The sequence below is a fragment of the Tinamus guttatus genome, unplaced genomic scaffold, assembly GCF_059628265.1.
Source record: "Tinamus guttatus ecotype Peru unplaced genomic scaffold, ASM5962826v1 Tinamus_guttatus_pri_ptg000115l, whole genome shotgun sequence".
NCBI lineage: Eukaryota > Metazoa > Chordata > Aves > Tinamiformes > Tinamidae > Tinamus > Tinamus guttatus.
Window position 1 is genome coordinate 9154352 of NW_028288649.1, and position 12923 is coordinate 9167274.

At 37.1% G+C, this 12923-nt stretch overlaps 1 protein-coding gene and 1 long non-coding RNA gene across 2 annotated transcripts in view; both read left to right on the forward strand.

Moving 5' to 3' along the window:
* Positions 1–6772: 6772 nt before the first annotated feature.
* LOC148595346 (uncharacterized) overlaps positions 6773–12923 on the forward strand; it is a 157328-nt gene continuing 151177 nt past the window's right edge. The window contains exon 1 of the long non-coding RNA XR_015913182.1: positions 6773–7216. This is a non-coding gene — a long non-coding RNA (uncharacterized LOC148595346). The remainder of the gene's footprint in view (positions 7217–12923) is intronic.
* The window catches only part of ZNF385D (zinc finger protein 385D), a 151592-nt gene continuing 150417 nt past the window's right edge, over positions 11749–12923 (forward strand). The window contains exon 1 of the mRNA XM_088521198.1: positions 11749–12169. Within this exon, the coding sequence (XP_088377324.1) occupies positions 12148–12169 (22 nt within the window). The 5' untranslated portion in view covers positions 11749–12147. The remainder of the gene's footprint in view (positions 12170–12923) is intronic.

Genomic DNA, 12923 nt, shown 5'->3' on the forward strand with positions numbered 1-12923 from the left:
GATCTGACCTTCCCTCAGAAAAATATTCTATGAAAAGTATAAAATTACCCTTTACAAAAGGGCAAAATGACTGCAGCAGGAAAATTATTAAATACGTAATATGAGCAAAAGGCGGACCAAACCACTGCTTCATCTGCTTCTCAACTAGAAAATCAGATTAAATAATTACATGATATTACATGATATTATGTAAGGAACAATCCCTATGAGTTTGCTGTTTGTTTATTGCTAGGTAGTATTTCATTTTCCTTTAGAAAGCCTGGAAATACTCATAAAATACCACCTGTGTATTTTGTATTTGTGGGTGTTTTCTTTCTTATCGTTCTTTTAAGTGTATGTGAATCTTTTGAATTTACTGTTATTAAATTAAAAACTATCTACTCCAATTAAAAGATTTTTTAAAAGGAATAATATTTTTTGGTTTCCTCCATTGTTGTCCCAAACTATGTCTTCAAGTTTAGTTTCAAATACAACCTAAATTTCTGGGATTACTGAAGACGACAGTCTACAGGCAATATGTGAAAGCTATTAGATGTCGAACTTAGAATTAAACACAGCTCTCTTCTGGAAGGGGATCCCACAATTAGTTTGTTCATTCTACATTTACTAACCCCACAATTATTTACTGAAATTACATGACAGGCTGTACTCTGTCCCTGCTCACACAGTCGTCTATCCCACAATTGTATACAGAATCCTATATCCTCTACAGAAATGCTGGGGATTTGACCTCCAGGTACATAGTTAGCCCTGTTTGCTAGTGAATATTATATAGCAGTGCTCTCTAACTGATGACTAAAATCCTTCAGAGTTTTCAAAGTGAGTGTGTTTTTGTTTGTTTTGTTTGTTTTTTGTTTTCTTTTGGTTTCTGCTCATTCACTTATGCCCTAACTGCCCTCCTGCTGTTGACACTTACTGAAGAAGAAGACAATGCTGCTTTTAAATTACTGGATAAAGAAAAGTCTTTTCATGTTTCAGCATGATATAGCTGTAATTCACACATCTGCTGGCAATTGTATTCCAATTATTCTGATCATATTCCAGTTATTCCTGCTATCATTAATAATTGAGATTTGCTTTATGGTCTGTTGAGTAACATACAGTATTTGCCGTAACTCTAATCATAACAACAACGGTTTGGGAACTTTAGTGAGGTTTTTAAACAGTTGGAAAAACATCTTAACTATGGCTAGAAAGTATTTTTTGTAGTGTTATAATGCTCAGCACCTCGCATTGTCAACTTATACTGCATATGATGTGTATGCACATGTCTAAATATGGATATGTGCATATGTGTGTGCACATACTTTTGGCAATACTGCACTACTTGTGCACAGTGCTTGCTGGAGTTGTTTTTAAAGCCATTGTTTTTATAGGGTGTAAATGATGATGAAACATGGCTTTGTGGATTGAAGTGTGGACAGCTACTCTTAGTAGAAATAATTACTTGATGAAATGCTCTGGTGGACAGTGATCAAAGAAAGAAGTAGTAGATAAGTAATGAAAAAGAGTTCTAGCACAGAAAGAATTGCCAGTTTATAGAACATGATGAATTATCTTTAGTGGAATAAAATAGCTGCTGCAGACTATGGGATGAAATGGTTTTATTGAGGCCTTCTATTTCTTATACCATTTTCCATGAAAGCTTTTCTGTCAGTGGTGCTGCTCCCTATTGCACAAAGCTAAACTGCCAAGTCACTGCAATCCAGAGATAAGCTATAAGTTACTTTTACATCACATTTACTCTGTATGAGTAGTCAGATCATAAATGCTCATAATACGAAGATCACCTTTTCATATGGAGAAGGCATAGGTTTTGCAGATAAAGTAGTCTCTGGAGCAATGCATAGCAACATGCCTACCATCTTGCATCTTCATGGAAAAGGCATCTTCTGTTGAGTTATCTGCAGACCATTCCTCAGCTCTGGGCAGAGATACAGAGCTCTGCAAATATAGAGCTGGCCTTCTAGCCCTGCTTCAGAGCTGAGAGCTGTTGGCACAAGCCTTGTGTCTAAGATGAATTCATGGACAGTCAGTATGTTTGGAGCAGTTGTCTTGAACATAGAGATTCTGCAAGGAAGGGGCTGGGTCCAAACCTATCTGAAATTCTTTTGGTTCTTAAGCCTTTTATTGAGTATGCAGTTAAATTATAATATCCATTTTTATTTGTAGTATACTGCTCACCTATAATGCACAGAGGGAGAATCCCTGTGCACTAAAGAATTAGTCCAGTGTTTTCTGTCTCTAAATCCATAGTTAGGCAGACACCTAGAATAAGTGCTCTTATTTTTAGATATACTAAGTTGCAAACTGACTAAAAATTAAGTCACTGAAGTATCTAAAAATAGATGCATTACTCCCTACACAATCATATTTGAAAATAATTGTTCTAATTATTTTGGCATGAAATGTATTTGAGAAGTATTGTAAATGAAATGGTCTATAAATACACACTGAAGAGAGAGAGCTTGGCTTTGGGATACAGTCTTTTCATTTGGCTGTGTGAAACAGAATTAGTGATTGGCTTCTGTAATGGCAGGGTATTTTCAAACGTGATAATTAAATGCAGAGGTATGGCAGATCAAAAGGAAACCATACAGAAAAAGATGTAACAGGAAAGTTGGGAACAGATACAGGAGTTTTTGCTGTAAGTGTCTTACTGAATTAGAACGACAGGAGGTTCTGTCAATAAGATCAAAAGGTGGAAACAAAGAGGAAACCTTCCTTTTACTGTTAATTATTATAAATCAGTTAGTTAGAAATGTATTTGAACACTATTAGTAGTGTGCCAGAAGGGTTTTTTTTTCTCCCTCTCTTTCTTCTGTGTGAAGAATATTGGAGCTTCCATATTTGAAAAATCTGTTGTTTCTGTGTGATTTTAAATATTTCTCTTTACTTTTAAGACCAAAGGGCTATGTCATCCAACAGCCATTTTTTTCCTTAAATGTAAGCATGAATAGCATAAGTTAATCAACAGCTATTTCAGAGTAACACTTACTGTAGGATGCCTGCTGGGCCATTCAAGAGTGACACTTCTCCCTGTAGAAAGCAAGCTATTTTTTATCTTTGGATTTTTCATAGGATGAAGTATTGAGGCACTGTGTGATCACTTAAGATCTCAGAATTTTTCTTCTAGCACTGAGGAAGTTATAGTCAATTCAAAATTGTTAGTAGTTCATTCTTCCCATATAAATTTCATGCTGGTTTCACTTAGAAGTTTTCTTCATGTTCTATTCTAAATTGCTGCTTAGCATTGAGGAACATACTTGGTAGTTGCTGTGATGATCCCAGATGGAGCTGAATTTCTATGGTATGAGTGATCTGCAGAGATCCCAATTCTTTTGAGAGGTTTGGAAGCCTTGGCTGGGATGCAGCTTACAAATGTACAGTTGGGTGCCTGTGTATAGGTGTCTATATATCTCTTATGTGTCTGAGTTCTCCTTTTGATCAGTGGATTTCTAATCATATAGTTAATAGCGCTTAGAGAGCTACTAAGCTGATCTAATGTAGGTATCTAGGATAAGATAAATAATTCCACTGACTTCATTGAATAACCCCAAATAACTCCACAGACTTCCACTTTATTGCATTGATTTGATTTCCATTGACTATGTTGGGAAGCTGGACATCTAGCTGACAGGTAGGCAGCTATATACACATGTAAAAGAATCAAGTCTTTAAGTCAAATTCTACATACTGTGAGATCTACTGTGAAAATATATATAGAACACTGATGTTTTCACTGTATGCCAATTCATTTCTTAAACCGCAAAATACTTGCATGTAGCTATAAGAACAAAAGTTAGGGCTGGTATGGATAAAACCATATAAATTGGCTAAACTTGTCTCATGAAAAGGTGAACAGTATACTGTAACTTGCATGCTCTTGCATCCTTAAATTATTGTCTTGTCTGCTGCCATTTTGTTCTTCTCCTCCATATGCATAGCAGCTTCTGCTGTATTGCAGCTTACTCACCTGTAACTAGCATCACCTTAGACACTACCAACATACTGGCCAAAAGAGTTCTTCTTTGAGTATTAAACATGATGTGCTTGAATCCTGCTTATGTTTTTCTGAGATTAATTAGAATGGCTTCTAGACTTGGTAGACAAAATTTGTCTTGCCCAATGTTAGCAGGCTAAAAGCATAGCATCTAACCTAAGTTAAATGCTGACATCCCTTTGTGAACCAACAGAAGGTAGCTGCAGAAGTGTCTGCAGAGAGAGGTCCATTTTACAATTTTACAATGGGATAAAGTGCCCTGAGAGTTACCTATACCAGTCAGCCACCTAAAGTGCTGGGTAGTTTAGACAAGACACCTCCCTTTCAGGTCATTAAAGCTGGATTTGCCTTCAGCTGTTACGTATTTCCAGGTCCAACCACCGGGCTGGCAACTTGCAGACTCTTCAGGTGCAAAGCATCTAAGCCTCATTCTGGTTACAGGACCACACTGAGCCTTGCTTCCGTCGTTTCACCCAACAAAAAACACAAGCTGTCCCCATTCACACTGGGACTGCATCTGCGTTGAGTCGCCCTTTACTTATTTATTTCAGTTATATATAGAGATCACTGCTCAATGCCTTCATAATCACTTGGGAATCTGAAATCATACTACCCAGGCACCGTTTTTCTTCATTTTTGAGCAGTGCTATTTAGCATCGAGAAAATGAAAGCGTATTGTTTCAGGCTCGTATTTTGAAATGGTTTCCATCTAGGGATTTTAGGATATGGAAATTGATTTGATTATATTTTGTATGAGCAAACAGAATTCAGATAAGATCTTTTATATACTTGCTGCATCAACAGTCTTTATTTCTTAAAGGAAAATTAGGACCAGAATTGTTTGGAAAGAAAATATTAGACAGAATAACTTGGAAGGAAATTTGACACTTTTTAAAAATAATTAGAGGTATTAGATGACTATAAAAATTATTTCATGTTCAGAAAATGAAAAAAATGGCTAAAAGCCTACTGTCATTCAGCTGCAAAATAAGATCTGCAACTAGAAATAAAAAGCAACTCTGAAGAGAGTGGTAAATGAAGAAACGGATAGTGATCAATATAAATTAGAAGATAGAAGTACAAAAAAATCGTAAGGAAAGCTAAAAACAGAAAATAAAAAATCCATGGTTGACAAGGCTAAGGACAATAAGAAGTTTTTGGACTATATTAAGAATAAAATTCCTAATAACATAAGCCACTAGATGGAGATAGTAAGTTTGTTAAAACTGGTAAGAAAGAGCAATAGGTGTTAATTTTTTATTTTTATTCTGTATTTTGAACGATCATTGATACTGCCCTCATATCATAAGGATGCTGAAGTACTTTCCAGAATGCCTGGATGTAAGAAAGAAGTATATCCATAGGCCAGGGTAATTTTTACAGAGAAGATCCTGAGTTCATTGATACATTTTGGGAGAAAAACCATGAAAACACAGGAGACTAGAAACTGCTATTGATGTGCCAGCATTCAGAAATGCAACTGATCTACACAATATTCATGTTGCTGTAATTTTGGAGCAAAAAGAAATTGGCTCTAAGTAAAGCAGTTAGTTATTTCAGGAATACAACATTATGTCTTTTTTTTTTTAACTCAAGACTTCACATTTTGTTTAAAAAGTTTAGAAATAATAGACTCATGAATGCGTTTGGGTGTTTGGCCACACTGTTTTCTTTTAAACAAGTGCAGCACACAAACTAGTTAACTGACAGCATACAAGGACTGGTTAATTGACAGATCCTCTGCATACCAAATCTAACTAACTCTGTATGGGACAGTCAGGTACGCAAAATATAGGTCAGGCTCGTAGATTGTTTGTAACCTGGAAAATAGGGTCTCAAAAGAATCTAAAGCCTGAAAGGTGTACAGAATTTTTCTCTGCAATATCTGGACTTGTAAATTTAAACTTATGTATTTTAAAAGGTGAGAATACAATGCCTAGGTTTTGGTGAATCAACGTTAAATGGTATATTGTAAAACTAGAGAGAATGTGGAAAAGATGCATAGAAAAATGTCTGTGATTTAGAGAAAATTTAAGAAAATTAAATAATCTTAAGTAAAGCAGATTTAACAGAAATTAAAATGGATAAGTGTCTTTATATACTTCTATGGAAGTTTTTTTTCTTATGGAGAAATTATGCAGTACTGCAGTATTATTTGCTTTGCTGGAATTAATCAGGCACAGACAAAGTAAAACTTGGAGATTGACTGATTATTTGTATACTTCACCAAGGAGGGTGATGGATTGTCTACATGATATATATTCAAAAACACACATTAATCAGACAAATTTTACTGAACATAGTACAGGTATAACCTGAGAAGGGAGAGAAGAAGAAAAAAGGACTGCTCAGATTGGAGCTGATATTACCACCTGGTCCAGTTTTCCATCTTTGACTGAAACAGTCGTAGATTTTACTGTGAAAAAAAAAATCTTTGACATGGACTCAGACAAGCCCCTCTGTCTTGTAATCATTTGTTTGCTTTCTTTTAAGACAATGTTTCTCTTCAAAATTGCCATCAATACGCATAGTTAAAGAAGCTTTTGTACTGGTTGTGTTTGTTCATATTCATCATCTTAAATCCTGTCAAATACTTAGAGCAAAAGATGACAGGAATGGTCATTTAATAAGATAGCAAGCAGAGAGAGTTCATAAAATACTGGCATGGTTTCACATTGGCAGTTTTGTTTGTTTGTTTAAGCACTGTAATGACTATCCATATTCATGAAAAGGGACATCAGAAAAATATGACCTTTTATTTGCCACGTCATCTGTGTTCAAACCGCGGAGTACTGTAAGTATTAGCTTTAAGCCTGCAAAAACACAAATTGATGCTATTTATATTTTTTAAGCCTCAAATGTAGAAAATCCAAGCTACTTAAAAATAACACTGCTGAAAGTGTTGTTATTGAACTGATTGAGTCCACATGGGTAAGATTTGTCAGGGCTCTTGGAATCAAAGGTGAGTCTTTGTTTACCTCTGGAAAATGCTTTTAGAAGAGGTTCCGGTTAGCCATTTCGCATAGAGAATGGAGCAGTTGATCAGATAGCAGCTAAACTAATGAAAAGCATCATGGAAGTGACAGGAAGATTAATTAAGTTCCTCCAGTCGTATTCACGTGTGGCAGTACAGAGTTCCTTTGGGTACTGTTGCAGTTAAATGGTATTCATGGTGACAAATATTGCAGATTTCCAGAAGTGACACTTTTTTGAGTCAAGGGTAAAAAAAGCATTTGGTAGTTCTATCCAGGGGAAAAAGTCCAAAACCAAAGATAAGCCTCTATGGTTAGTTAAAATGTATAAATGTAACTCCTTCCTTCCTTTCTTGCCCTTTACTGTAACCTCAAGAGATTAGTAATGACTCACAAAATTTGTGTTATTTTATAGTATGTCTTAAAGAACTCCAACTGACTTCAAAATAAAAACAAACCAAGCTTCTAGCCAATGCACATAGTATATTTGACTTGAGGCACAAAATTATGCTCTTGGGAACATTTCCAGTTACTTTTGAAGCCTTACAAAACTGTCTTGGTGGTGGTTGTTATTATTATTTCTGCACTGTCATTACTGTAGTATTAATACAAATTAAATATCTGCTATCGCAAAATTTTATAGAAGCTCTAGCCTTCTAGACCTAATTTACATTCAAGACCTTTTTAGCACTTTTGTTTGTTTGTTTGTTTATTGTAAATAAAGAGATCCAATGTGATTTAGTTTGCTTCTTCCATTATATTTTAAGAGAAAAAAAAATGCAGGACGTCTTTCTATTCTTAATAGATGTCACTGTGCACTAGATTAAATATATTTGGAAAATCTGGAAGCCTCTTAGCTATATGAGATATTTTAACTTACCATACAAAATGCACAAACTGATAATATTGTGTCACTGGGGTCTTGTATTGCCTAGTATTGTATTTCTGCTATGAAAACATCTCTGGATATGCTTTTGCATTTGCAAGAAAATGCTTGTGGTCAGCCTCTCTAATTGAAATTCATGAAAGCCAACTGATAAGAATCTGGATATAAATTTAGTATTCGTTGCCCCCTGGGAAAATTCAAGATTGGAAGAGTTTTCCAGGAATCCTAGGGAATTAACTGGGTGCATTAGTATTAAATATTTATTGCTTTTTTTTGCAATAGAAACCAGAAATTGGTTTTAATACTTATAATGGGGGCAATGTGTAAATTAGTAGAAAGACAGAAAACAGTAAATGTGTAGGTAGTGGGATAATTCACAGAAAATGCTTTCTGGCTCTAGACCAAGCTGTGTATGTACGATGACCTATAGGTTTACCATTTTAGGAGAAATATAAGGTGTACATTAGGCTTTTGAGAGTTGTGCCGAGGAATAAATAAAATTCACAGTATAAAAATAAGTGAAATAAAAGAACGTTTGAAGGGCAGTCTGTGTTTCTGGACACCCTTTACAAAAGTGAGGGTGTCAAGGTGAGGAAAGGCAGAAGGGGAAATCAAAGACAGAAATGCTATGAGGAAAAAGACTATTGGAGAAGAGGATATGCTTTCGGGGGAGGGGGAAGAACCTTACAAGAAACAAGGGTAGGGGAGCTATTTTAGGAGGATGTATTTTCTCTTCCATTACAGGATTTTTTCTCCTTTTTTCTTCTTTCTTTCTTTCTTTCTTTCTTTCTTTCTTTCTTTCTTTCTTTCTTTCTTTCTTTCTTTCTTTCTTTCTTTCTTTCTTTCTTTCTTTCTTTCTTTTGGTTGGTTGGTTGGTTGGTTGGTTGGTTGGTTGGTTGGTTGGTTGGTTGTTGTTGTTGTTGTTTTTATAGCTGACCTGTTCATGGAAACATAATTTGCAGTTGTTCTGTGCTTGTAGCAAAGCTAGATGCCAGTTAGCCTGTGCTGGCTTGTTGATAATTGTGAGTTTGCACTACCAGCCGACATCATGGGCTGATCTACTCATTCAGTCTGCATGATTTTGCATGCTCAGACTGTGTCTCCTCATATCTCTAGATGTGCAGCAGTGTATGTTGTTCCTCACTGTGGTTCTCCATGGCTGTATTGAGCAGAGTCCTCAATGCTGGAGTGAAAATGCCAGTCCTTCTGGATTGCAATTACTACTAAGTTGATACTTCTTTGCACTGACTGTGACAATACCCCACTCTGGAAACGGAAGTTATTCTGTGTCCTTTGCTTGGAACTCTAAAGCTTCTTGCACTTTATTGGTGTTTTATGTGTGGAAGGAAAAGCAAACTTTGGCCTGTAGCACATGAATTTGGGCTATGAAAGCTTTCCAGGAAAGACCAGCAGTAACTTTCCCTCCTCATTTGCATTTGTTCCATAATTCAAATGAAAGAAAGTCCGTAAACAAATCTTCTTGTTTTAATTTCTCTTTATCTATTTTGATTATATGCATATTAGGGTAATGTGAGTAAGATACAGTGAGACATGATGGGAGGGGCGGCCTTGTTGCACATCCAAAGGCAGCCAAAACCAAAATGGAGGTAGCATTCTAAGTGCCATAAGTATCTCAGAACAAGCTGCAAATTGCTCTATGTTCCTGAGGATCTGCCCTACTGTTAGGCCTCATTAAACTGATGCAGATGCTGTATCAGAGTGAGGAGCACATGAAAGGACGTTCGAAGGCAGCGTGTTTGCTGCCTGACCACTAATGGTATGTCCACACAGACATGAGTTTTCTCTACCCAGATCTTCAGCTGGCCAAATGATTGTGCATTAATCAGGAGGAACATTGAGGCTAGGAGGTGGCTGACATTCTGTAAGCAGAGTGAGCCCTAGCCTTTCTGCAATAACAGCACATAGCACAGAATAACAGGAAAATGCCATTCCTGCCTCTCTGGGTGCAGAAGTCCTAAAGGACATGGTGCAGTGCTCTGCAAAAGCACTTCAGAGCTATGGAGGGAGCTGAAGGATTTTGTAGTGAATTGATTCTCTGAGCTTTTATCCTTAGTGAAGGGAGGGGAAGAAGCACTTGTGCTACAGAAGGCCCCTTCTAGTAGCTTATGCCTACTGCTTTACATTAGAGTGCCTCAGCTGAGATATTCTAAACCAGACTTTGAGTGTGGTATTTTATCTTATAGTGAAATGACCTTTCCTGTACAGTAGGAGTAAATGAGCTTTATAATGATGAAATAGAGGAAGGGAAGGTATCCTCAACACCTACTGTTACCTGTGACCCCAACCTCTCTAGTAAAAATAGATTCCTATGTAGTGTTTTTTAGGGGTTTCTAGGTAGCATTTCTTCAGTGTATTTCTTCATTGTTATTTAGGATTGATTCAATATAAGTTGCCATTTGTCAGTTTGAACCATACAAGAAGTCTTGAACTTTCTACCTCAGGCACTGTGTGCTTTGTAGTTGTGAAGCAAAGTTTATTCTGGAGATTATCTGGGGAGCACATCTCTCTCCTTTTAGGCATCTTTCTTCTCAGGAACAGTTGGAATAAAAAAGGGCGCTGAGGGAGAGTAGACATCAGAAACAGATGCCTGCAAAATTACCATTAAAGGACATGACTTAAATTCGTGCCCCACTTTCTCTTTCCTGTTCTTCCTCCTCCCTGCAGTATTTAATTGCTGCAACTTTCATTCAGGTAGCACAAAACCTAGTGAAAGCAATGATGTGGCATGCTCTTACTGGCAGATGTGTGGTATGCTGGTGATGCACACCAGGACTCTTAACTATTCTGCTGCAATTGGAGCATTTGTTGGCTGCTCTGTTGGTGGGGTAATTTTGCCTTAAGTGATTGGACTTCATGAAATTGAAGTTACTGTGCTGGTATTACTGTGGGGTGCTTTTATAAATAAGAAGTGGAGCTTTAAATCAATTAAACCTGTCATCCTCTTTCCTGTGGAATCAAAGCATTTATCCAATTAGATTGTATTGTAATGAAATAAACACTTCAACATACTGTCCATTTTTTTAATTTTATTTTACTATATTTAGTTAAGTGTATTATCAGTGATATATGCCAGGCTGGCAGCAGGAAATCAATGTCCTCTACTGATTCATAGAACAGTACAACCCATACATACATAATGGCTACATAGTCTTCCTGCACTGCCATGCTGGCGTGCATCAGATCTAGACTGAGGCATCATGTTTAGGTAGCGGAGAGTATTTTGGTGTTGGTGACTGGTCTTTCTTGCTCCAAAGCTTCCAGCAGAGATAGTAGTTCATATAGCAGCAGGGACTGTGTAGGGACCTATTCATTAAGAACTTAGGACCAACCCATTTGTCACAGAACAATAAAGTAGCCATCAGCTGCTAATGACTTATCACTATCAACCTAGGCTGGAGAGGAACCGGAGACCCAGAGGGTGAAAGGTTGTAAACTCCATTACAAATCTTCCCTGTCATCTAGCTCCTGTTCCTCATGCTTTGTAATTCATGGGAAGAAATCATACCTTTAAAAATCAGTTGAGCTCAATTAGAATTGAAGTATGTATTTATCAGTTGCTTTTTTAAAACTGGAACAGGCTGGCTTTCACCCAACATTTGGATTAAATCATTTATTGGAGTGGAACTATTGATCAAAAAATCTTAGGGGACATGATTTTTGCAAAGTGCAAAGCACCTTTATCACCCACTGAAGTCAGGTAATCAGGGTACTCAGGGCGCCTCCTGGAGCTGCTCCTAATGAGAAAAATATGTCATTAATATACGCCTTGTCTTGTCTACCTATTATGTAACCGAGCACGTTATGTCACTGAAAGCGTTTGCTGACAAAAAAAAAAAAAAAGTGTACAGTTTTAGAGAAGCTTTCTTTTTTTTTTCTTTTTTCTTTTTTTTCCTCTCCAAGCCAGGGTTAGGTTAAGCAGGATATTAGAGCACCTCATTGCGAGCCGGGTAAAGAAAAGATCTGTTTGTAGTACTCTTAGTACTGATGTCACACGCGCAGCAAGGACATCAGAAGGAGGAGTCAGATTACAGTAAGAATGGGCAGTGCAGCATGCAGCCTGAGTAAATGCTAAATCAGACAGGGATTGTATCGAGGATAAGACTGCCTGCAAAGCGCTCATCCTGAGGAGGCACGCTGCTCGCTCACGGGGTCGTACGCTGGGAAATTTCCACATAATGTAGAATGAAAGAGCTCCGTTTTCCATGTCAGCCCTGTGCGGGAGCTAACGCTGAATACACAGCGGTGGGATTCTGACTGCATGATTAATGAGAAACATAATGTATTTTGGTAAGTGCTAATTGTGATGTAATTCTACTTCTGCTCACATTATCAAGAGAAGTGATTATTATAAATTTCAGATTCAAGAACCTTTCATGCTGATATACATCTAAAACTGACAACTAGAAAATCACATTGCTTGTGCAGTTTGAAAGGAATGCTTTGTCTGGGAAATTTTCTGTTTGAATGGCTTGCTGCTTAGTTTTAGCAGCTTGAAAAAAGGGAGATAAATGTGATGAACTCGTCTTAGGTTTGTTTGGAATGAACTTGCGTTTCATCTACGGCGAGCTGTTGAAAAATTGTTGTGAGACATGGGAAGTTTTAGAGAAACTTAATGAAATGTAAGAGCTACTACTGCCCTGTGTATGGTTAGGAGCCACAGTAAGTCTTAGTATTTCATTCAGCTTTTATTCTGAAGAATTCTAAGATACAGGGAGAAACAACGCTTTATTTGCAGTCGTGTGTTTGCCGAGTGCTCTGCATTATGCACATCACTGGTGTGGGGTTGGCTCCTGGCATACCACAAAATGCATTATATTTTAAGCCTTTAGAGGTCTCAGAGCTGTTAAATATTTGTGCAGAGTTTAGTTTTGTTGCTCGATGTAAATCTTCTTTAGGCTCACAGCTGATTTGGCTGCATACCCTAAAAACATGCTGGAGCGAAGCTATGTTTAAGCAGTGTACTGCTGCAGTACTGGGCTGGGATGTATGATTGCAATATAATGCTGAAAGTTAATGCTGCTGAATAGCAAATAATAATAAT